This window comes from Micropterus salmoides, unplaced genomic scaffold (assembly GCF_014851395.1).
Source record: "Micropterus salmoides isolate LMB-PRFRI ecotype aquatic unplaced genomic scaffold, ASM1485139v1 Ms_hic_scaffold_8, whole genome shotgun sequence".
NCBI classification, from domain to species: Eukaryota; Metazoa; Chordata; class Actinopteri; order Centrarchiformes; family Centrarchidae; genus Micropterus; species Micropterus salmoides.
In genome coordinates this window covers 8,282,343-8,304,486 of record NW_024044570.1, presented here as the reverse complement: position 1 = coordinate 8,304,486, position 22,144 = coordinate 8,282,343, and the positions used below count along the sequence as shown (strand labels likewise).

General features: G+C 39.1%; 4 protein-coding genes and 1 non-coding gene across 9 annotated transcripts; 3 read left to right on the top strand and 2 right to left on the bottom strand.

Moving 5' to 3' along the window:
* LOC119894418 lies at nucleotides 1-7,897 on the bottom strand. 3 transcript variants are annotated; one of them, XM_038707156.1, is made up of 10 exons: nucleotides 7,500-7,897; nucleotides 7,354-7,399; nucleotides 7,019-7,210; nucleotides 6,699-6,835; nucleotides 5,443-5,626; nucleotides 4,746-5,344; nucleotides 3,640-3,763; nucleotides 3,266-3,340; nucleotides 2,402-2,553; nucleotides 1-1,690 (listed from the first exon to the last, which is right to left on the bottom strand). In XM_038707156.1, the coding sequence occupies exons 2-9, from the start codon at nucleotides 7,378-7,380 to the stop codon at nucleotides 2,431-2,433; spliced, it is 1,461 nt and encodes a 486-aa protein (XP_038563084.1). In that variant the 5' UTR covers nucleotides 7,381-7,399; nucleotides 7,500-7,897; the 3' UTR covers nucleotides 1-1,690; nucleotides 2,402-2,430. The 3 variants fall into 3 exon arrangements, with proteins under 3 accessions (XP_038563084.1, XP_038563085.1, XP_038563086.1); XM_038707157.1 differs by lacking the exon at nucleotides 7,354-7,399 and having other exon boundaries at nucleotides 7,500-7,896; XM_038707158.1 differs by lacking the exons at nucleotides 7,019-7,210; nucleotides 7,354-7,399 and having other exon boundaries at nucleotides 971-1,690; nucleotides 7,500-7,892.
* Nucleotides 7,898-9,457: 1,560 nt separating this feature from the next.
* Nucleotides 9,458-13,185, top strand: rpl27a (ribosomal protein L27a; the record flags this gene model as incomplete). The annotated part of the gene is made up of 5 exons (XM_038706069.1): nucleotides 9,458-9,610; nucleotides 10,269-10,332; nucleotides 10,418-10,493; nucleotides 11,507-11,681; nucleotides 13,011-13,185. Coding segments are annotated over 5 exons (597 nt in total), but the record flags the coding sequence as incomplete, so codon positions are not given.
* LOC119894484 lies at nucleotides 10,896-11,025 on the top strand. Its single transcript, XR_005442945.1, has one exon. It is a non-coding gene; the product is annotated as a small nucleolar RNA SNORA3/SNORA45 family (small nucleolar RNA).
* Nucleotides 13,186-13,648: 463 nt separating the features above from the next.
* Nucleotides 13,649-17,575, top strand: akip1 (A kinase (PRKA) interacting protein 1). 3 transcript variants are annotated; one of them, XM_038706970.1, is made up of 5 exons: nucleotides 13,649-13,818; nucleotides 15,648-15,843; nucleotides 15,948-16,022; nucleotides 16,107-16,247; nucleotides 17,144-17,575. In XM_038706970.1, the coding sequence occupies exons 2-5, from the start codon at nucleotides 15,682-15,684 to the stop codon at nucleotides 17,291-17,293; spliced, it is 528 nt and encodes a 175-aa protein (XP_038562898.1). In that variant the 5' UTR covers nucleotides 13,649-13,818; nucleotides 15,648-15,681; the 3' UTR covers nucleotides 17,294-17,575. The 3 variants fall into 3 exon arrangements, with proteins under 3 accessions (XP_038562898.1, XP_038562899.1, XP_038562900.1); XM_038706971.1 differs by having other exon boundaries at nucleotides 13,654-13,818; nucleotides 16,107-16,226; XM_038706972.1 differs by lacking the exon at nucleotides 13,649-13,818 and having other exon boundaries at nucleotides 15,664-15,843; nucleotides 15,923-16,022.
* cunh11orf16 (chromosome unknown C11orf16 homolog) lies at nucleotides 17,569-20,517 on the bottom strand. Its single transcript, XM_038706969.1, has 4 exons — nucleotides 20,343-20,517; nucleotides 19,623-19,853; nucleotides 18,518-19,033; nucleotides 17,569-17,869 (listed from the first exon to the last, which is right to left on the bottom strand). The coding sequence occupies exons 2-4, from the start codon at nucleotides 19,753-19,755 to the stop codon at nucleotides 17,646-17,648; spliced, it is 873 nt and encodes a 290-aa protein (XP_038562897.1). The 5' UTR covers nucleotides 19,756-19,853; nucleotides 20,343-20,517; the 3' UTR covers nucleotides 17,569-17,645.
* Between the last annotated feature and the right edge of the window lie 1,627 nt (nucleotides 20,518-22,144).

The window sequence follows — 22,144 nt, the reverse complement described above, 5'->3', positions numbered from 1 at the left end:
CTGTAATTTCAAACCTTTATTTGGCTCCAATATAAGGTCTTAGACACAAGCACGCCCACTGGTGGGGGAATTGTGTGTAGCAACAGCAGGAACCTGGAGGAGCACATTGACCAACAACTACAAACCAAAAAAAATTTAAGTGCAAGTAAGTAAGAATTTAAGTAACTACTAACATGTTTCTTCATAATATGCACAAGGTTACATGTGTTTTGTTTTGAGGGAGGCAGGTGTGGGGGACACATTTCTTACTGTAATTTAAAAGAAACTGTACTTTTGCAGATTACAAAAATGTGTTCCCCTTCATTCAGCAGTTACCTGAGATACAGTAGATAAACGATCAACCTGTTTACAAGAGCATTATTTGTCCTTATTTGCTTTTGTTCATTTCCCAGCCTAGTGATTGGTAAACGCTGCCTTCACATTATGGTGTCATACATATGTTTTCTGTCTTTCAGCTACAGTTTGACCTATCAGAATTTGACTGATATAAACTTTATTTGTATCTTATGTATAGAATTTGATCTTATTTATAATTAAATTTCATGTTAAAATCAGAATTTAAAATAAGAAAATAAGAAACTACAAATTCAGTTTAGCAAAATTCCTAAACAAATCAAAGCTGCACTTTCTCAACTTCTTATGCAAATTCTGAACATAAGATTCAAGGTCAGTCCACATAGAGTTCAACAACTTCATAACATAACTGTCATCTGTATTTAGTGGAAGAACGTACCAACGAACCAGACAAAATGGGTCTTAAGAGTGTCTGAAACGGTCTGGGACTAAAGAAAGTATTGATTGGGAAATTATGTGTTATATTATAGCCTATATTTTTTTCTTTGTACTTGTTCTCTCTGTTTGTCATTGATTGATGGATTTTGAGTGTTATGTAGTTTGATTTTATAAGCATTTACAAACCCTCTGAAATAGTAACAACGAATAAAGGAAAAAATACACCGGACTCTGTTGAATAATCAAGTGAAAAATGTGTATATTATGAAAAAGTGGAGAACCAACCAGGTGCGAGGTTTTTTCCATGCTTATGTTACCACATATACCTGGATAACCTGAGGCCCTAATTTAAGCTTAGAAGAGTTAACTGAAGTACAATGTAAGTCACAAATTTAATAAAACATACAGTACATTTAAGAAGTAGATTGACCTCTTTAAAAAATCATCTTCTTCAAACGTGGTTCTTCAATTTTACTCTCCAGGAAAATGTTCAATTCACATTTCATGAGATCTATATGAAATCCTACTTCATTCCAAATAAAAAAAACAGTATCACTTCTTCCTGAAATTCTGTGAAAATACCTGAAATATGAAAATGATTCAACCAGCTTAGATCCCGCAGCACATAATGTTTGTAACCGTTTTCAAAATCAACATCTTGATTTTGGAATAAAGCGCTTCACCTCAGCACGTTCTCCATTAATTAAAAGACTTAAGGGCAAATAGCATATAACTCATGTTTAAACTTACAAAGTTACATGTAATATTTTTTCCCACTAAAGACGTATCTCTTCTTCCTGTTGTTTTCCTTCCTCTTCCTGTTAAACCACTGCAGGCGAGCTCTGTCTGTTCTGTCCTGGCTGGCCGATGGGAATGTCCGGTCAGGAAATATCTCCTTCAGTTTGCTCAAGAAAAACCCCTCCAGGTTTCGACCGGCCTGGGCCACCTCTGAGTCTGGCTGAAAAGGGAGAGGAAAAATATTTTTCTAGTTTAAACTTTATTTATCGAGGGATACTTCACTTATAACAGGCTAGTTCACTCTAGTAAAGTCACTTTATTTCACAGGCCTGCACACTGTAAGTCTAGTAAATATTTTGCAGATCTTGGGCCAATAAGGAGCAAGACCATTTTAAGATCAGACTGCTTATGTGGTAATAATGGCATTACAGGGTCTAGACCGAAATACCTCAACATCTGTTTGATGGACTGCCATGAAGTTTGGTAGATGTTTATGGTCTCTAGATGATTAATCATACTGACTTCTGACTTTTAATTAATTTCTCCAATACTATGGTGAACAAAGAAACACCTGCACATGACGACATTCCAACAACCTCAGCTGCACTTGTTTAGTGGTAATCAGCAAAGGTTGCTACTATGACGAACATTACCTGCTATGATGAATGCATTTACCTGCTAAACATCAGCATGTTTAGCAGGTATTGATGAATGTTAGAGATGTCACCTGAGATTAAATATTTACTGGCAGATGGACACAACCTGATTGGCAGTCTCTATGTAAAGAAATCGAAGTGGAAAGGTGGTGAAGTTTTTTGTTACATGTGGAACTTGTTCCCACAGGCTACAGTGCAGAAAAAATTAAATTACACTAGAAATTAGATTAAAGTGGCAAATCCCTCAGATTCTAACAACCTTATGACAAACATACGTAATTGAACGTAGCGCAGTTCTTGAACATCAACAGGACGTCATCGACAAACTGCTCGCGGTGAAGTAGTGGAGGGTGTTGCTCTTGTCCAGTTTCCTGCGGATCACTGACAGGTTGATGGGCCTCTTGATGATCTGGTAGTAGTTTCGGGCCTGGAGCACATTCACGGAGATTAGATCATTGTTGTTGTAGAGATTGTTTTGATTTTAACATTGCGGTTTGTTATGAAATTTAAATGGAAAATTTTACATATACAGTACATTAAGCCAGTGTTTTCTTAGGTAGGTTGTTATTACCATTACATACTGCCATACAATGTGCTGCGTCTGCCCTGCAGAGTTTTAAATGAGGCCAGCAGTGTAGGTCTTCCCTTTATTATAACTAAATTATGTTTAATAAGTTGCTTGGTTCCATTTGATTTACAGAAAAAAGCCATTTATTGGGATAATAAATTCATGGTAAAAAATTTTTTTTTTTACTATTTATTTAACTATTTATTTTTTAGGTTTATATGGTAGATATTGAAAAGGAGATGCATAATATTTGCTGTATACTATTTTGAAATTTTGTATTTAGACATGTAATGTTGATTTTTGTTATTGTATTTTTTGTATCTTTAACCAATAATGGTGATATATAACCCCCATATAGGATGGGCCCAATATGTGTCATAGCATGAAAATAAGAATTAACTAACTACACCACGCTGTAATTTTCTTAAATAAAGGCTATCATTTAGTTATTTTTGTACAGTTTTGCACTGATATTTGTCATTCAGTACTGTCAGGGGGATTTATTTGATGGGATTTCTATAAGATAAACATGTTAAAGTATAGATTTTTAATGGAAATCTGTTGGACTGACCATAGGGCTGACAGGCTCATGGAACGGAGCGCTGAGTTGGTGACAGTACAACAGCAGAGTCAGCTTCTCACACCTCTGCACAGGAAACACACACAGAGACATACAGTCACTAAAAACATCTGCTCACCTACTCATGGGCTGATACTGTATCGACGTCTGGGAAACAGCTTGTTAGAAAGAAAAATTAAAGTGATGTTGCTGCTGTATTGTTTTTTTTCTCAGTTGACTATTAGTACAGTGAGTGAATTTCATGACTGTTTGCCCACCAGAACCTGCTTTTCCTTTCCCACCCTAGTTAAGAAAAGAAATTTGTAATTTTACATCTGATCAGGGTCAAACAGCAGCGCAGAAACCAAAGGGATTTTACAGCTCACCCTCTGGTCCTGGTTGGACAGTGTGTAGGGAGCTTTGACTCCCCCACAGGACTGCATGTTCTCACAGTCGTAGGTCTCCACAGGCTCCTGGTCAGTTCTGCACAGCGTACACACCCAGTCACCTCTGTGGGACACACATAAAAAACATTCATTGCAATGTTTTATTATTTTTTTTCAACAAATCCCGTAAAAAGACCAAAATCAAGTAATGTTTCCTACAAACAACTATTGTCTGTGTAGCCAAAGCCTCATGTCACAGAATGCCACTATCTAGTAATAAAAAAATTCATAAACGAACTATAAGTTAAATTTGGGTGGTATTACCTTATTACAATAAACTCGGCTACTGTAGTTTATTCCTCTCAGCTCATCAAACTTATAAAGCAGTGTGAATTAGAAACCACATCCCCGAGCATGCTCAGTATTGTCTGGCCAAAAATAACTGTTGAAAAAAGTTTATAAATATAACACCACCTGTATCTTTATAGGTGCAAGACAGAAGAACATCTCCAACATAAACGTCCATAGATTTGTTGCAAATGCCTAAAGGAGACTCTGGTGTGTAGTAGGCTCAATAAACAAACAAATATCAACTTAATACATATCTTCTGTGACTGTAGCTCAGGTGGGTCGGCCAGTAATGAGTATAAGGCTTACAATATCAGGTCTGTGGTTCAATTGCCTTCCTTCTCCTCTCCACAGGTCCTGGAGAAAGTCAACAAACCCCACATTGCTTCATATGTGTATCCCTGCCTAAAGGTTCCCTACCTCAAAATCAGAATCCCCCCAAAGTGTCACAAATAACTGTTAAAATTAAATGAAAAAGATCTGAAATAAAAAACAAAAAACATTGCTGCATAAATTGTTTGCTTTTTGTTGTGAAATACTAAATGGTTTGACTTCTTCAAGCCTCTAAAATGTATTTAAATGTCATAAAGTAACCTAACCCTGCTCACAACTGCTCAAATGTGGTCGCAGCTAGACACTGCTTCACTGTAAAGAGTGGGGAACCATTAGCTTGAGTCAAGTGAGTGCGTTGATTGTCCGTGTGCACAGCTGATAACCGTATACATAGCCTGCCTACTGGGTGTCCGTGCATTACTTACATTGGGAAGCTGATGAGAGGAGGTATATGACAGGCCAAGTGGTAAACTTTAGGGCAGCAGTCACAGCAGAGCAGATCTCCTCCATTAAGACACACAGCACAGAAATCTTCACTCTCCACCTCCTCAGTCCTTGCTGCAGGTTCAGGCTGCTGGATAGAGTCCACCTCATCCTGTGAGCAGCAAAGATCGGGTCTTTGATCCTCATCGTCGTCCAATTCAACTATATCCACTTCACATTTAGCTTCAGATTCATCCTCCAGCTCCAGGGTTTGATACTGTTCTGCTTCTGGTTCTGGATCCAGTTGGATAACCATCTCTACATCTGGATCCAGATAAAATGTCTCTGAATCAGTTTTGGCATCCGGGTCCCATTCATCACATCCAGAATCAAACAAGATATACGGCTGATCTGGATTAGATTCACAGTCAAAGCCTGAGTCCTGCTCTGGTTCTTCAGAGGGGGAGCTATCAGGACAGTACGGTTCAGTCCAGGAGGTTGGGGTTTCTGGTTGGCTGAAATCAGACGAATCTGCTGGTTTAGACTGAGGTGACACTTCTCTCATCTCCAAAATCTTTGCCTCATTTTGAGTGACTCCATTCTGCAGGCAGAGACAAGGAGAAACAAAGTGATCACCATAAAAGGGAGCTCATGCTAATCCTTGACTCACATAAAGTGTCCAGACCTTTAGCTCTGTACCTGTTGAGGACGGTCCAAGCTGGAGACATCACTGAGGAGCTTGGCTTGTGTTTGGCATGGCAGTCGTACCAGAGAAACCACAGGCTGCAGAAATGATAAGGACACAGACTGGAAGTTCAGACGCTCCAAGCTCACTACAGCTATGCAGGAATTACCCAGAATCCTTTGGGCCTCTGGGTGAATCCTGTGGAATAAATGAAGGCTTGGTTGACTTTTTGTAAGTAAAGCAATAGTGTCCTATGTCTCTAATTGCACCACATTTTCTGGTATGTGGAAAAATCTTTTTCACATTGGAGAGATATTGGAGTTTTATCCAACTTGGATAATATAACATCTTAAAAGGAATAGTTCAACTTTTTGGGAAATACCCTCTTTTGCTTTCTTTCAGAGAGTTAGATGAGAAGATGGATTCCACTCTTATCTCTTTAATTCAATTTTTTATTTTTTTCATTGTCTTTGTTTATGAAGCTAGAGCTTGAACATGATTAGCCTAGCTTAGCATTAAGACTGTAAACTGGGAAAGAGCAAGACTGGCTCTCCCCAAAGCTCAAAAATACACCCGCCAGTACCTCTAAAGTTCACTAATTCACATGCCATAGCTTGTTTGTTGAATGCACAAATAATAATGTAAAAAGGACAATTTATGGTTTTAGGGGAAAGTTATGTGCTGTAGCTATATCTGGCGGACCAACACAGTGACTTACCACAGTTATGTGGTGCACCATGAGGTTGCCAGGCAGTATTCCAGAAGTACTGGGTGGATGGATAAACTGTTGTTCCCCAAGAAAAAGTTAATTCACATAACTCCCTTCAACAACAAACTGTCGAGGCACATGTTTTTTGGGGGCATGTGCATATAGGGACAGAGGACAAAGCTACCTTGCATATCCTCATGTAGAAACTACAGTCTGTATGCAATTAAAAATGTGAGACCATCTGAACTAAAAAAAACATGAAAAAACACATTCATGTATGTATACACCCAATGTAGCATAAACATAACTATGTGTGCATCTCAATAATTATCATACCAAATGTTGCTTCCTGAGCTTTAGAGATGCCTGTAGACAGATTTTCTAAATTTGGACAGAGCCAGGCTTGCTATTTGCCCTTGTTTCCTATCTTTAGTGTCAATGTTCTCATCTTTCTCTTGAAAGACAGCAAGTAAGTGTATTTCCGAAAATATCAAACTATTCCTTTTAATACGTTTTTTTCTCTGTTAGGAGAACATGTTCCTTGTATTGTTCTTATTTTACCTTATTCTCTTCAATAAAGCTGCTACATCTTTTCCAGGTCGTCCATGTCGTTTTTCAGATGAAGGAGCGATCGTTCTGGTCTTTCCATTGCAAGACCTGTTTGACTCCTTTTCCATCTCACAGAATCCACTGCAGGGCTGTTTTTAAAAAATAGATATTTAGTTTAGATTTTATTTTAATCGTAACAATAGTTGATAAAAAAGTAACCCTTTGACAATCGTCTGCCCCTTTCTTAACACTGTAAAACTCCTCCAGCTGTTGTGATAACCCTCTGTTCAATCATTAAAGCCTTATTTATACACTCCCTGTATCTGTATTACGTGTTCTGCTGGGAGGCTTGGCTCCTCTGCTGCTGTTGCCGAATTTGAACCAGTCTCAGATGACATGCCCTTAAGGCCCAGCTGTAGGCCTACTCTACACTTGGCTACCCGTGGCAACTGGGTGGCCCGCCTCTGGGGAAAGTTGCCATGGCATCTGTGAGGCAGGTCTGCCATCTCCAGGAGATCCAGCCGCTTGGGGTGAAAAAATAAGGAGAAAACACAGAAGAAGCTTCTGGTTTTAAATCTCCTGTGTGCTCAGTGTTTGACGGCAAAACACATGAATCAAAACAAACAGAAAAACACCACAGAAGCAGTAGAAGAAGCAGCGGAAGTACCATTTTAAGATGAATTGGATTGCTCATTTGTACAGGAAAAATATCTCTAAAAGCCAAATGAATGAAAACATGTACATAACGATTAGTAACAGAAAATCAACAACTTGCAGGAATCAGGTTTAAGTTGCATCGTAATTGTTCCTTACCTGAATGTGAGTTTAAGCACTGATATAACAAGATGTCTGCTTCAGAAAGCCAGTTGAATGTGTCTCCAGGTGGATGTGAGATGAGGATGAGAGGGATGGCACCGTTCCATGTGTCCAGTATCAAGGGGGATGTGGATGATTTGATTGGTGGAGAGCAGAGCCCCCTGACATTTCAGCACTGTTCAATTAGAGTCACTGCAAGCGTTTCCTATTAATCGTGTTTCACAACTAATGATGTGATGCATCTCTCACAGTAGCCGGGGGATTCCAGGCTTAAAGCCTGTAGGAAAAACTACACTAACGTCACATCAAACAAACACAAATCCATTACTGAATCGTTTTGGAAAGATTCCCTTACAGGTTTGACAAAGCTGAATCCGTTCGAGGCTCAGTTATGGGAGTTTGTCTTTTCTTCAGTTGGAGATAAAATAGAGTTCACTCCCAGTGGTTTAATTCTGACCAATGACAAGTTACAGGCTGTAAAGTTGACTTGAGCTTTGAATAACAGACATTTTGTATGTAAATCTACTGTATGTAAATCAATTTTAACTCTGTCAGATGCAGTCTTACCTGATGATGCAGTACAATCAATTTATTCATGATTTCATAACTTTCTAATTATTTTATTAACTTTATTAACTAGGTTTACTAGACTCCATGAAATAGACCCCACACATGTTATCATATAGTCTACTATGTCCACCATATGTAACTGATTTTTTTTATTACTTCTGTCAAATAACAACCACAAACTCACTTCTGTCAAAAAAAACATGAATTAATTATTATTAATATAAGGTAGAAATCCTTCCAGGAAACTTATCAGTCAGTGAAGGTTATACTCCATATTTCATGATAACATTTACTTGAATGTGTCAAGAGATGTAATGTCATTGTTCAAGGATAAGTGGCGGTATTTTTCTAACAGAAGCAATGACATCTACACTGTAGACTAAAACAGTGTAAACATTTTAAAATGGCAGCGCAGACTGACAATCACAAATTTCCTTGGAAAGTTTGATGTAGTATGCAGAATTATGTATAATTGATTTCATTACTTGTTTTTCTCTTTTCTCTGTATTACCTCATTTTGTGTCCTAGGGTGACTTGAAAGGCGCTAACAAAAAATTTCTATAATAAAATATACATTATTATTATTATTATTATTATGTGTGCTTAGTCATCACTGCTTGGATTATTCTGTAACCATCAATAATAACACTGCATATCTTGACAAATAATAATTAATAAATGAGACAGGAACTAAAAACAAACACAATCTTAGAAAACAAAATCTATCATTTACAACACTGTTTTTTCACCTTTTATTGAAACGTGTGTCGAAATAAAAGACAACCTTCCCAATTCTTTATCATTTGGGGATTTAAGTTTAATGATATAACCCTAACCCTATGAATTAAATGTTCCCATCTAACATACATACAGGAGAAGATAAGGAAGGCTCTTTCAGGGTTGCTTTTTAATGTGGGCTACTCCAGGAAAACTGCCTTTTCATAGCTACTATGCACCCTGGGCATGGAATAATTGGAGTATATCAACTGATCAGTGTGGTTGGCCATTGTGTTTGGCTGTTCTTTTTGTTTGTTGGTTTTTGTTTCATTGTAAATTTTGTCATGTTGTAGGCCTATATGTTGCATTGTAATATGTGTTGTGTTTCTGTATGGCTGCTAGGCCAGGTCTCTCTTGTAAAAGAGATTTTACAAGATCTCAATGGGAGTTCCTGGTTAAATAAAGGTAAAATAATATTTAAAAGTGTGGTAAACTTTAGCTGGTTGTTACTCGCTGTGGGCTCCATAACGAAATCCCATGTTTGCTGTTACCTTTTAGTAAAAATGGAATAAAATGGGACATCTTCCCCTCATAAAACTCCTGCTAAATAACTAGTAGGCTATTGTTTTCAGTCTTTATAATTCACTTTAACTCACTAATTTCTGTCATTCGTCACTGGCATAGACTGTATAGGTCACTGGGCGTCGCTGTGGATTTCTTTGCAATGTTTGTTGTTGCCAGAGCCCTTGCTAGAAGTCAAGTCTCGCACAAAACCGCGTGGTTTCCAAATCCCGTTCCTCTTTCAACTAGCCTCCAAGATGGTAGGTGCTATCATGTAAACCTGTGCATTTATGTTGGGTTAAATCTTTGCCCATCCTTGTTTATTCGTACAGTAAAATACCACCAGATGGCGGGTAGCAGTTCATTCATCTCCTACGGTCACTTACTGGACGTTTTTACTGTGATTTATTTACATTATAGGAATTTGTGAGCGTTTAACTGTCTGCCTCTCCTCGGCCCATGGCTGGAGCAGTCAGCCAGCATTTTCTGTCCGTAGTTACTGACACATTTTAACCGCATACACAAAACCTCTGTACTCGTCGTGAATGTAACATAGGTAGTCACAGTTTAAACTGCAAACGTTCCTGGGAGTAACGTCCTGTTGGACGAGCTATGCGTTAAAAGTGCCGGTAAAAGCAGTTGAATTAGCATACACTGTTAACGTTAGCTTCCTACAGTGCTAGGCAGCATGAAAGCAGTCCGTTAATAAGTACATTGGTGGCTTTAAGCGTGCGGTGTTACTTCTTTTTAAGAATAAAACAACCTGCTAACATCCGTAAAATTCAGTTTATAAACTCTTAAGTCAGAGGATATTTAACGAATTAGCATGCCAGCTAGCTCCACGGGCAATGATAGCAACAGGATTGTTGAAGCTTACCAGATAATCTATTTTAACAAATATCAAACCTATCTTGACAGCCTACCAAGAAAACCAAGACCAGGAAGCTCCGAGGACACGTCAGCCACGGACATGGTCGCATTGGTAAGTTTTAAACTTGTGGTCTTAGTAAGTTAGATGTGGAGTATTGTGCCACTATGAAGTTAACCTTACCTTGTCCACCCCACAGGCAAGCACAGAAAGCATCCTGGAGGTCGTGGTAATGCTGGTGGTATGCATCACCACAGAATCAACTTCGACAAATAGTAAGTGCTGCACAACCTAATATTCTGTTGATGTGTTTTGAGCAAAGGGGGTCCAGACAGTAAGCCAATGGGCTGACATCCTGTTTTTAGACTTGTGTATATGTGCTAAACAATTTCTTATGCAAATAATCCATGTGCACATTTACATCCACAGGTATTCTGATACATGCCAAGTTTCAGTTAATAGTTTTGGGTAATGATCCGAAGAGCAATACCTGTGGGTTTGAATTACAAATGGCAGATCTGTGAAATCATCAATCAGCTTTAATATTTATGTAACTAAAGGCAGATAACTAAGTTGATCTGCAATATATTAAAACATGGTACATTGGGACGTTTATCTGTAGTCTTTTGGTCTGGGTTTTCTTGCTGTGTTGGTGCTGTTCAGTCAGTGTTTTTGTTGTAGAGACTAGAGTCTCATCTTGACACAAATCATTGTCTTGGTGTGCTAGAGTCCTCTTAGAATGAAGACTGGTCCTATTCACCGACTGGCTCTTTTGTAGGCCAGTCAGCCACATGGGCAGTTACAACCTGTTGTACTATGATCTCATACTGCTGTCAGTGGACTGATCACAGCAAATCAAAATTGGACAGAAAACGCCAAAGTAGCTTAGAAATATGATGCACGCTTTTAAAGTGACATGGATCTAAACTGGTTGTGTCTTTGGTTCATTTTGATTATGTTGTACATTAATGGGTAGTATGCTTTTAATACCAGTATAATTTGGCAGTTTAAAATGTGCAAAATTGAAAGTGGGCATCCAGTATTCAGGTTAATTTCGATGCTGCTTTCGTTTTAAAAAGTGCAATGTGTATGTTTGCATTTAGAATAAGCTGAGAATAGGAATCTTAACACCCTTGTTCAGTATTTTGTCGAGGGAGCTTTACAAGTGGAGCAGCGCCTTTTATTTAGTTTTTTTTAACACAGCCAACAATGCTTATGCCCTAGGGTCAATGTTTGTGTCCTAGACAGCAATTAACTGTTTTTGTCTGACCTTCCTGTGTTTCCTCAGCCATCCGGGGTACTTCGGTAAGGTGGGTATGAGACACTACCACCTGAAGAGGAACACAACCCACTGCCCCACCATCAACCTGGACAAGCTGTGGACTCTGGTGAGCGAGCAGACCAGGGTCAACTATGGCAAGAAGCCCGAAGGACCTGCCCCCATCATCGATGCTGTGCGCGCTGTAAGTATTGGCCAATATTTTCATTACCAGCAAGATGTTTGGCCTCCGGCCTTCAACACCATTAAAGCAATGGTGGCGGGTCAGTTAGAGCCTGAACGTCCAAACTCTGCACGTCTTGATTTGCTCAATGTGGTAGCTAATCACAGCCCAATGAAAGTAGGGTGTTTTTGACTAGCTTTGTAGAAAAGAATACATTATGTTGGTGTCAAAATGACTAGTAGGTACATAAAGTTTTGGAATTTGTACAGTAGATGGCTTTAGCCAGGCGATTAAGCCCATTGAAATTACATCCACACAAGTGCTGCTTTTTGCCACGGACGAGCTCAGACTATTATACCAGGTGTCTCATGGAAGAGATCGCTGCAAATAACACCCTTAGAAATAGAAGTCTTGCTCGAACATTTTCGCTCTAAGTGTGGGAGAGGAGTTGATTGTGATTAGGTCTCGTTAGCAGTTCCTCTATGAACAGAAGGGGTGTTACTCGAAGGGGTCCTTTCTATGATAAAGACCTCAAGTCTGAGAAGCACTTTTTGTGGATGTAATTTTGATGGGAAAAATTACCCCAAAGGAATGCGTCGTGGCTTCTGGCTGAAGCCATCTTCTGCATAGATTCCAAAACTTTCTGTGCCTACTGTTCATTTCGAATCTAAACATGTGACAGTAGGGCCCAGGTTTAGCTTTGTAAAACCAATCTGGTTTTACAGACATTACACTTTAAGACATCCTTGGGGGGTTATTAAAGTTGTATTTACTTCACGGGTGATACCGTTTCCCTGGCCCTCGTCTCTGAGCTAAACTAGGCTTAACATATCTAGTACCTTTTGCTGTACTGGATGCACTGTTATCGGTGTTCTCATCTTTGACATGTGGCAAATGTCTTTCCTAAGTTGGGTTTGTTCAAAAGTGAATTCTTCAATTTTGATAGTAATTTTCTTGCAGTGCCATAATCATTCATTCATTCTAATGTCTGTATATTTCAGTCCATATTGAAATGTATGGACAGTAAATGGAACAATAACAGAGTCCCCACTTGAATTGCTAACAAATGCAAGTAGATTAGGTTTTCAGATGTTTGATGTAACCCAAAATATCATGAGCTTTCCTCTAGGTTCAGTCTTTTTAAGCAGATTGGTTTAACAAAGCTAATGTAATGCAGATTAATGTAGTGGATTTAACAATTTCCTGTCGAGCACAGCTGAACATGACTTTTTGTTTGTGCATAGAAATAGTTAATCAGCATTTGTCAGATAAAGTGCTCTCTCTGCAGATATAGTTAGGGGTTATCTTGTTGTACTAATAGTGTTTTTTTTATTTTTTTTTATTTTGCAGGGTTACTACAAAGTTCTGGGCAAAGGCAAGCTGCCCAAGCAGCCTGTGATCGTCAAGGCCAAGTTCTTCAGCCGACGGGCGGAGGAGAAGATTAAGGCAGTGGGAGGAGCCTGTGTGCTGATGGCTTAATGCTCCTGTCAGTGTGTTGTTGGGAAAATAAACTGTATAAAAGAAACATGTTTGTCATGTCTCATTTTAAATGCCTCTATTGCAGTTATGTTATGTAGTACATTTTGAGCTTCTGCTCTGTGAACATATCAGCAGTAATTTTGCATGTTCATTTGATATAGACACTTAGTCTTAACTTTAAATCATTATTAGGATGTGGTTAAATGTTGACGACCACTCTGAGTATGACTATTCATTCTTTTCATATTTCATAACCCCCTAGTCTTGTGAGCCTTTGGTAGGTCCTGGACCCCAAATTGGAGACCAATGTATATGGTGAGCAGCAGTGAGTTGGACTGAAACGTGTCCTTTTAAAAAAAGGTGGGGAAAAATGATAACCTGCCTGTATACTTGGAAAAGCGTGACAATTGACGTGATGCAATTCCTTACTATTTATCAGAGAGAAATGAAACATCACATGACTGTGGGTGTTTGGATGGGCGGGGTTTTACGTGCAGGATTTCCTGTGCTGTCATTTGAAAGTAGCACAGCCTGACTGTGACAGCTGAACTTAGCAAGAGGAGGTTCCTAAAAGTGAGCGCTACATGCAGGTTTACTGAAGACGCGTCGGTTTCTCTGAAAGCCTGGATTTATGTTTGTGTTTACTCGCTGAGCGCCCAGCTGTCCATGCGCTGAACAGGTAAGCCAGTAGATAATCTCTTCACTTCACCCGAGAATTGTTTGACTGCGCGTGGAACACTGAAGTTATGACGAAACGTGAGTAAAACGTGACGTGTGCGGTTGTAATGGTTCGACATTTCGGTGTTTTAGTTGAAGCCCGTGAAGCCGACTGCTGAGAAGAGAAAGTGAGTAGCTGCTGATAAAAGTGACAAACCCTCAGCCTTCCGGTGTGGGTCAGTGGGGCGTTAATCTTTACGCATGCGCCGTATGCCACCATTCATTGCACTATATACATGTTTAATTGTAGTTTTGATAAACCTACAATATCTCTGTCTATACATAAGTTGCTGAGAAGGTTTATGTTAATTAAACCATCAAACATGTTGTAAAGTGAAATTGAGTTTGTAACTCCCTTCTGTCAAGTAGCAGACAATGTACAGTAATACAAAAGCAATCACAAAAATGTTAAATATAAATAAACTATTTTCAATGGGGGGGGGGGGGGGCGCTCTGCAGTCTGCTGGTGCGGCAGCAGAAACTTTTGTGTCTTCCCAGAAGGCAGCAGGGTGAACAGGGCTGGGGTGGGTACTGTCCTTTAGTATCCTTTTGGCTCTGCAGGCACCTCACCGGTATCACTGATGTTCGGGAGATGGGTACCAATGATTTTCTAAGCAGTTTTAATCACCCGCTGCAGAGCCCTCCGGTCCTGGGCCGTGCACATCCCATGCTAGTTAGTGATATTTCCAGTCAGGATGCTTTCTATTGCTCCTTGACAAGAGATTGGCACTGAAATTAAGCCTTCTTAAGCTTCTTTAAGAAATACACCTTAATATTTTACTGCTATTATACTGTTTGAAATAATTTACATCTGTATTTATATCAAATTAGGGTTGCAACTATTTTATTATCCATTTATCTGTACATTATTTTAGCAATATGACGATTAATTTGGTCCATAAATGGTAGTGCTGCAATCATTAATCATTAATCAACTATTAAATTAATCGGCAATTTTGACAATTGAATAATGGTTTGAGTCAGTTTAGTTTTAAGAAAAAAAGTAAAAATTTTCTGATTTCAGAATCAGAAGGAGCTTTATTGCCAAGTAGTGTTTTACACATAGGAGGAATTTGCTGTGGTGATAAGGTGCTACACATAGACAAACATACAGTCAACATAAATAAATAAATGTGGAAATATATAAATATGGAATTGATTCCACCTTCTTAAATGTGAATATCTACTGGTTTATTTACTCTATGACAGTAAACAGAATATCTTTGTGTTGTGGACAAAACACGACATTTGAGGATTTTATCTTGGACATTTTATAAACCAAACAACTAATAATAATGAATCAATAATAATAATCATAATCTTTAGTTATTAATTTAATTTAAAGTAAAATCTGCCTCGCACAACATGATATCCAGCTCGTCATACTGCATACCAGGCTGCTGGCCGGGGCAGGCTTAAAAATAAATAAATAAAGATAATCGTTAGATGCAGCCCTAATAAATATAAAGATTGTAAGGTGAGTGTAAACAAAATGATGGTTTGTCCAGAAGATGTTCAATTTGACGTAATGAGGTTTGATATCATAGAAGACAAATAAAACTAGCAAATATTCATATTTAAAAAGGTGGAACCACTAAAGTTGTGGCATGTTGGCTTTAAAAATGGCACATTATTAATACTGTTGATTCATTTCCTGTCATTCATGTTGATTGTGTTGGCTCTATATCAAATCATTATAAAGAACAAGTATATTTGTAAGATACCTCTAGTCTGTTGGACTTTGAGCTAAAGGAAACTTACTGAGTGCTCTCTGCTTGTTCGTCCATTCAGGTGAAGGGCATCTGAGTTTAACTTCGACTTGTGCATGGCTAACCAAGCCTGGCTGGAGTCTTCTCTGCGGCGCTCTGCCAGTCTGGGCCTGGAGGTGCTGGAGCGGGCCTCCAGGCGGAGTGTAGACTGGACGAGCACTAGAGCATCCCAGACACCCACCACTACAGATGAAGACATACAAATCCCAGCAGTTAAGGTACAGGCACATTTTCTGAATATTAACCCTTTTATCATTACTCATTTGCTGTGGCTCATTTCTGCTCATCTTCTCTCAGTTCTCATGCTCTTGTCCTTTTCCAGAGAACACACACAGAGCTTGATGACGTCTTTGCAACCATCGCACAGTTCATGGAACAAACAACCTATCAGTGCAAGGTCAGTGATTATTAACCTGCCTGCACGCCTATGCTTTTAGCAACAGACCTGGAGATTAAAATGTGAATATTCTCTGTGCTGCAGAGGTTTTATGAGTCTGACTGTTGCACTGAGCCCACTGACACTGAGAGGAGTCATGTGTCCAGGTTTCACAGACGATCAGCTGCTGGGATGACAACACCTGCACTGTCAACCAGAAAACATGTAAGGGCTCCATACAGCAAAGTAAAGTAACTTTTTGTTTGACTCATATGCAGCTTTCATCTGTCAAAAGTGACTGTTGATCAGTAGGAAGCAGACAAGCTCTTAAAAGCAGACTCAAATGAACAGATCTCTGTCAGTTTAACAGTTTGTGTTATAAAACAATTGCCCATAACTAAAATTGACATCCTGTGGGAATAGTGTTAATCTTTTTAGAATTATTTTGGACCTCCAAGCCCGGAAAAAAAATTTTGAGATGTTATTACATAATATTCAAAGTTCTTTACCTCTTTTGCTCTGCACCATGGGTTGGAGAAAAAACTTGTGTGCATTAAATGACTGCGTATGGTCTTTAAGAGCTGTTTGGACTTAATTATACAGAACAGCAAACCATAGCAGGCAGCTAAAAGCTGCAAAAAGATGGCAAGTAAAACAATATTTAGTGCAGTGCTAAAGATATAGTTTATATTAAAGTTAGACTGATGAGGTTCATGATCAGTGTGTTGCAAAAAAATGTTTGGATTATCCAATTAAATAAAACTAATATTCAATTAAATCTAAAATACGACACCAAAAATGCTGCAGTTGACTGTGATAGGCTACACCTATCAATAATGCATTCAAAAACATAAAATGCCCTTAAATGAAATAGTGAGTGTCACAACCACCCAGACAGACATCAACAGAAGTGAAATGAATGAGTTCAAGACATCTAGTAGAAATATTTTTATCCAGTTTGTATTTTGGGCTTTTTTAATTGAATCTTATGCGACCGCTGATTTTTTTGGAGCCTCTATTTGCTTTCAAGTGAACATAACAGTGCTTCCACGTGAGCTTTACTCTCCAGCTGTGTTGGTTGCTGCTTGGGGAAAAAAAGTAAAATAAAATCTTTTTTTAAATTCAAGTCTCATTCTTCTCAGGGCCGTGTGTCGGCGGCAGGTGAAGATTTCTACATTGAGCTTTCACCAGGGACGTACGCTATCACTGCCAGCATGCCAGAGTCACAGCAGCAGACTCAACTGGTCAGCATCAAAGCTGGAGAGAGTATCAACCTCACCTTTGATCTCTGACACCTCACCCTTAAACCTCAATAACAAAACTGAGCAATGTTAAGGCTGTTTGTGTGTTTATTGCGTGTTTTTACACTGATTTTGCAAGTTTACATTTTATTTAGCTATGAACATTTTAATTTGCTGCATATTGAGAAGCCATATTGTTACTGCATTTTACTTGAGTATATTTTTATGAAGATTGTATGTCCAAACTTTGCCCTAGAACATCATGTAATGCACAGTATTTTACCTGCACTAATGCCGCACCACTGTATTAAAATAAAGTATTTTTTAAATCAGTTTCTTGCTTGTTTATTCCAACTTTATATAGGTATATGGTGAGGTTTTTATCTCTACACACACAGACGTATTAAGTGTAAGCAGAAGTTGTATTGTTGCCAGAGAAAGGCTTCAGTCCCATTGGTGGTCGAGGTTTGAATAAGGTCGTTCCAAAAACATCTCTGATGTTTGCTCTTCTTCCTTTAGCACCAGCAAGCGACTGAAACAGAGAGCTGTGATTGGGCGAGGAGCTGATATGTGGGACAGAGGAGCTAAATCTTACAGGTTGTGATGTCCTCTTTGGCACTGCATTCCCTGCAGATAAATACAGAAATATATCAACATGACTTGATCTTATGGGAGTTGATGCTGTTACTTTTTACATTCTCTATGCTACATGCAACTTACTATAAAAGGTCATGTCTGTTTGGAAGAATAGCACCCTCTTCCGGTTGTGGTGTAAAACTAGTCATGATTGTTAAATGGTGAAAGGACTGTACGTTTATAGCACTTTTCTACTTCATGCATGGACCCTTAACAGACAAAGCGCTTTACAATTTGCCTCTCATTCACCCATTCACACACACTCGTACCAATGACAGTGATGTAGCTCTTGACAATGATCCCTTTATAAAATTTTACGTTAAATCTAATGTCTCAAACGTATCGTTACGGTGACATAGATGTTTATCGAGGATTTGGGTGCTCTTAGGAGTTTCTGAAGTTAGGTTAGAAATGATACTGTAGATTGCATGTGCTTTATTTGTTTGTAGTATTTATCTAGACAAATTGTTCAAATACATGTCTACTATTTGCTTAGTGTCTGGGCCTCTATATACAAGTTTCAAATAGCTTACCAGGGTGTCCCTTTTCACAAATCTGCCTTATTTCTTATGAATGTATTGTGAATAAACTTAACTATATAAGACCAGACCACTTTAAGACCAGGATGTATGTTCCCACCTGGCTGTCTGTGTTGTGGCTCTGGCCCAGTTCGCCTCCAGTACTTCCATGGGGGACGCTGTTGTTTACTTCTCAGCTTCATTGCAGGAGGAAACATTGCTCTGGTCTCATCCTCAGAAAGAGATGAGGAGGAGGAGGTGGAGGAAAAGGGCACCTCACTTTTCCCCACATCTGTGTCTTTGAGGTCCACCTGTTTATCTTGCTCTGCCCTCTCAAATCCATCCATTCTTCCACAGCTTGAGCTATAACTTGGTGGAAATGAGCCTGGCCAGTGACTTGTGACTGAACAGCAGGAAGAAGAAGACGGACACCGGTCGGTGCAGAACAGCCGGGGAGTGCAGGAGGAGCTGCGAGCACAAAGCCAGTTGCAGCAACGACTGGAGGCTGATGTCGGGATTTGGAGCTCCCTGACTATTCTGTCATGCTGAGAAGCTGAAATGGGCAAAACCAGGCCGCCAGGAACCAGTGACACACACCTGTTCCACATCAGCACCCGGAGGCATGTAACACCATCGACTGCAATGCCAAACAAGAGATAGAGTGATCTACTGAGAAAAATGATTTTAGAATTTTACATAAATTTAGTGCTAATCTGTGCTTTTTGTGGTAATTACAATCAAATAATAATAGTTAAACATTGTCTCCATTTATGTAGAACTATTAAAATTAAGATTAATAATAAAAGTAATTTCAACAAATGTGAAACCTAAAGGAAATGCAATTACTCAATTGCTTAAACACATTTCTTGAAATTATGCCTCTTTTTCTCAAAACTCTAAACACAAATCCACAACTTCTCACCCAATTCCTCTAACGTCCTATATTCAGGTCCAAATTTAAGCTCTCCAAACTTGCCCTCAGACAGGACACACAACACCCTCAAAAACACACACTACAACACAGTTTTACACACTGGTGAGATAAATTTAAAACAATACTAAAAAAAATTGTTATAAATAATGATGCTTGTGGTTCCCCCCTAAGAAATCTTTTCACATGATGAACACATCAAAAGGACACTGGAATTTTACATAAGAAGTTCATGGTATTAATCTTCTTAATCCACAACACGGCTGTAAAAATGTAAACACACATACACTATTACCTCCAAAACAATCTCTACGTTGTGTGGCCATCACTCTCCCCGGACCGTATCTCTTCAGATCTGGCTCCCAAGGCGAAAGGACAGTATCACCAGGTACCAGACAATGTGTGCTAGCTCTTGTGTGGTTCAACATGTCGAGGGAGCAAACCAGCTGCCTCTGGGAGGAGGTCAACCCCAAAAAGCAGCGCCTCCTGAATGGTCAAAGTCTACAACCCAAACTCCTATGCGGCCCTAAGTTTTGACACAGGGAAAGACATGTCTCCTTTACGAGTCAGAATATGCAGCAGTCTGTAATGATTTGGACACATTCTTTGTTTAGTTGACTCGAGCACAATGGGATTTGAAATTGAATAATGACTACGAGATTGATGACTTTCAGTTTTAGCTTTAGCACATTTACATCCACAACAGATGGACTGTGTAGAGGTATAACTTTAGGAGGCAAAGAGTATTAGTTAAACTACACTTAAATAAAGTCATTATACTAAATATTTGGTGTCAAATCTTTCTACTTTTTTGCCACCCAAAAATACCATGGATGCTTTGGCTGTAGATTTATTAGTGATGTGTGGCATTCTCCTAAAATTTTATACTTAATATGGATTTAAACACCCTTAAAGCCTCATGGTGATTTCAAATCCACTGTGCTGATGTAGAGATAGAAACTGTCCAAATACATGCCTGTATGATCATCTATATGTATATAAAGTATCCTCTCACCTGTATTTGCTGTATTACAGTGCCCATGTAGTAGAGGCCATCCACCTCCCTCCTGGCAAGCACTCTGCATCCTGGAAAGAATTCTGGACTCAGGGTTTGATCAGACAGCATGTAGGAGGTAACCGGGCGGAAGGAATTACCCAGACTGCACCTGAGTGACCACGGGACGCCATGAAACAGCTGAAGAGTTACACATGTTCAGTGCAGGTATGTTATTTTATTTACAGCAACCTAGATGTACTAGCCTGCATGTAAGGTCAAATGCTAAATACATAAACATCATCTGCTACCTAGCAGATACTGTCTGCACTGCATTGATAAAATGTGCGACCATAGAAACCAACCTTAGCGGAGGCGTTGACATGCTGTGTGGGATGAAGACTGAAGAGGATGGACAGCAACACTTAACTGGAGTGATTGTTGGCACTAATGAGCGGTTCTCCGCAACACACAGTGGAACCACCTGACAACATGCATGGAAACACACAAACACAAACTCAGTCACAGCCGTGTCTGTTAGACCTTTGACCTCACAGTGAAGCCATTTTTATTGTAGATGGGATGTGTTGGGGTTAAGGTTTTTGAACAAATCCATAGGTAATTTGTACATTTACAAATATGTCAAATTATCCTCTCAGATAGAAATATCCCTTCCTGCCCAGCGAAAACCATGGATCTCCAAATTCAGTGATTTTGAATGTTAACATTTCTGATAATCTAACAAATTAAGTGTTCCTTTATGACTTGAGAAATTTCTCCTACTTCTTAAGCTAAAATAACCCCGCCCCCTTTGAATCAGTTGGAAAATGCATTGTCACAAAGCTGAACACACGGCTGTTTTTCTGAACTCATGAAAAGTAGACTTTTTAGAGATACATGGTTCTCACGGGACAGCGACGCTCTAAACTATGATTATCTTATCAAATATGATGCATTGCTGTAGATCAAACTACCCAGCAGCTTATAAAGTAGTTAAAATTAGCTCAACCTTAAACATCTACAGCAGTAAAATACACACTAATGCAGAAGTAATATGAATCCAGAAACATCATATAGTAAAACACCTACATGGACTATTGTTTCTGCATACTAAGTACTTTTCATACTTTAAGTTAATTTCATAATATATAGACTATAAAGGTATTGTTACCTTTACTTAAGTAAGAATCAGAATACTTCCTCCATCATTCATTCTTTGAGTGTATTTTCTTGATATATTTCTCATGAGTATACTGAACTCCTCCCTGTCTAGTGAGGTCAGTGTGTATCAAAGTCTCTGATTGGCTGGAAGACAAACCAAATAATAAAGCTCTACAAAACGCATTCAAATATGGAAGTATAGATTCTCCCAGCACTCAAACCTATGTGGACTCATTATTTGAATGTGGAAGATGTTTAAAGCATGAGGATTTTTGTGGCACCTTACTTGGTGACAGGTAAAGCCTACAGATTTTCTTGTAAGCACCAAGGGTGCAATTGTAGATTTCTCTATTTTACCTCTCTGAGAGGTACAAGAGGGTCAGAAAAGAGGAAATTTCTGTCTTGGGGTTCAATAGGAGTATCAATATTAAAACAAACCACTTTTCGGTGGGGGGGTTTCAGCCATACCTTCTCCAGCTCTCCATTAAAACCCAAAGGAATCACATAACAACTCCCTCTTGTGGCCTGGGTCAGAAACTGCAGGTAGTCTCTAGTGACGCTGTCCAGGGGTCCACCTGAGTCCTGCAGGTAGAAGACGTTCATGTGCCTCCCAGCTGCCAGGGCAGGCAGGGCTGTCAGCACGGCCTCCGGCTTGTCGGGCA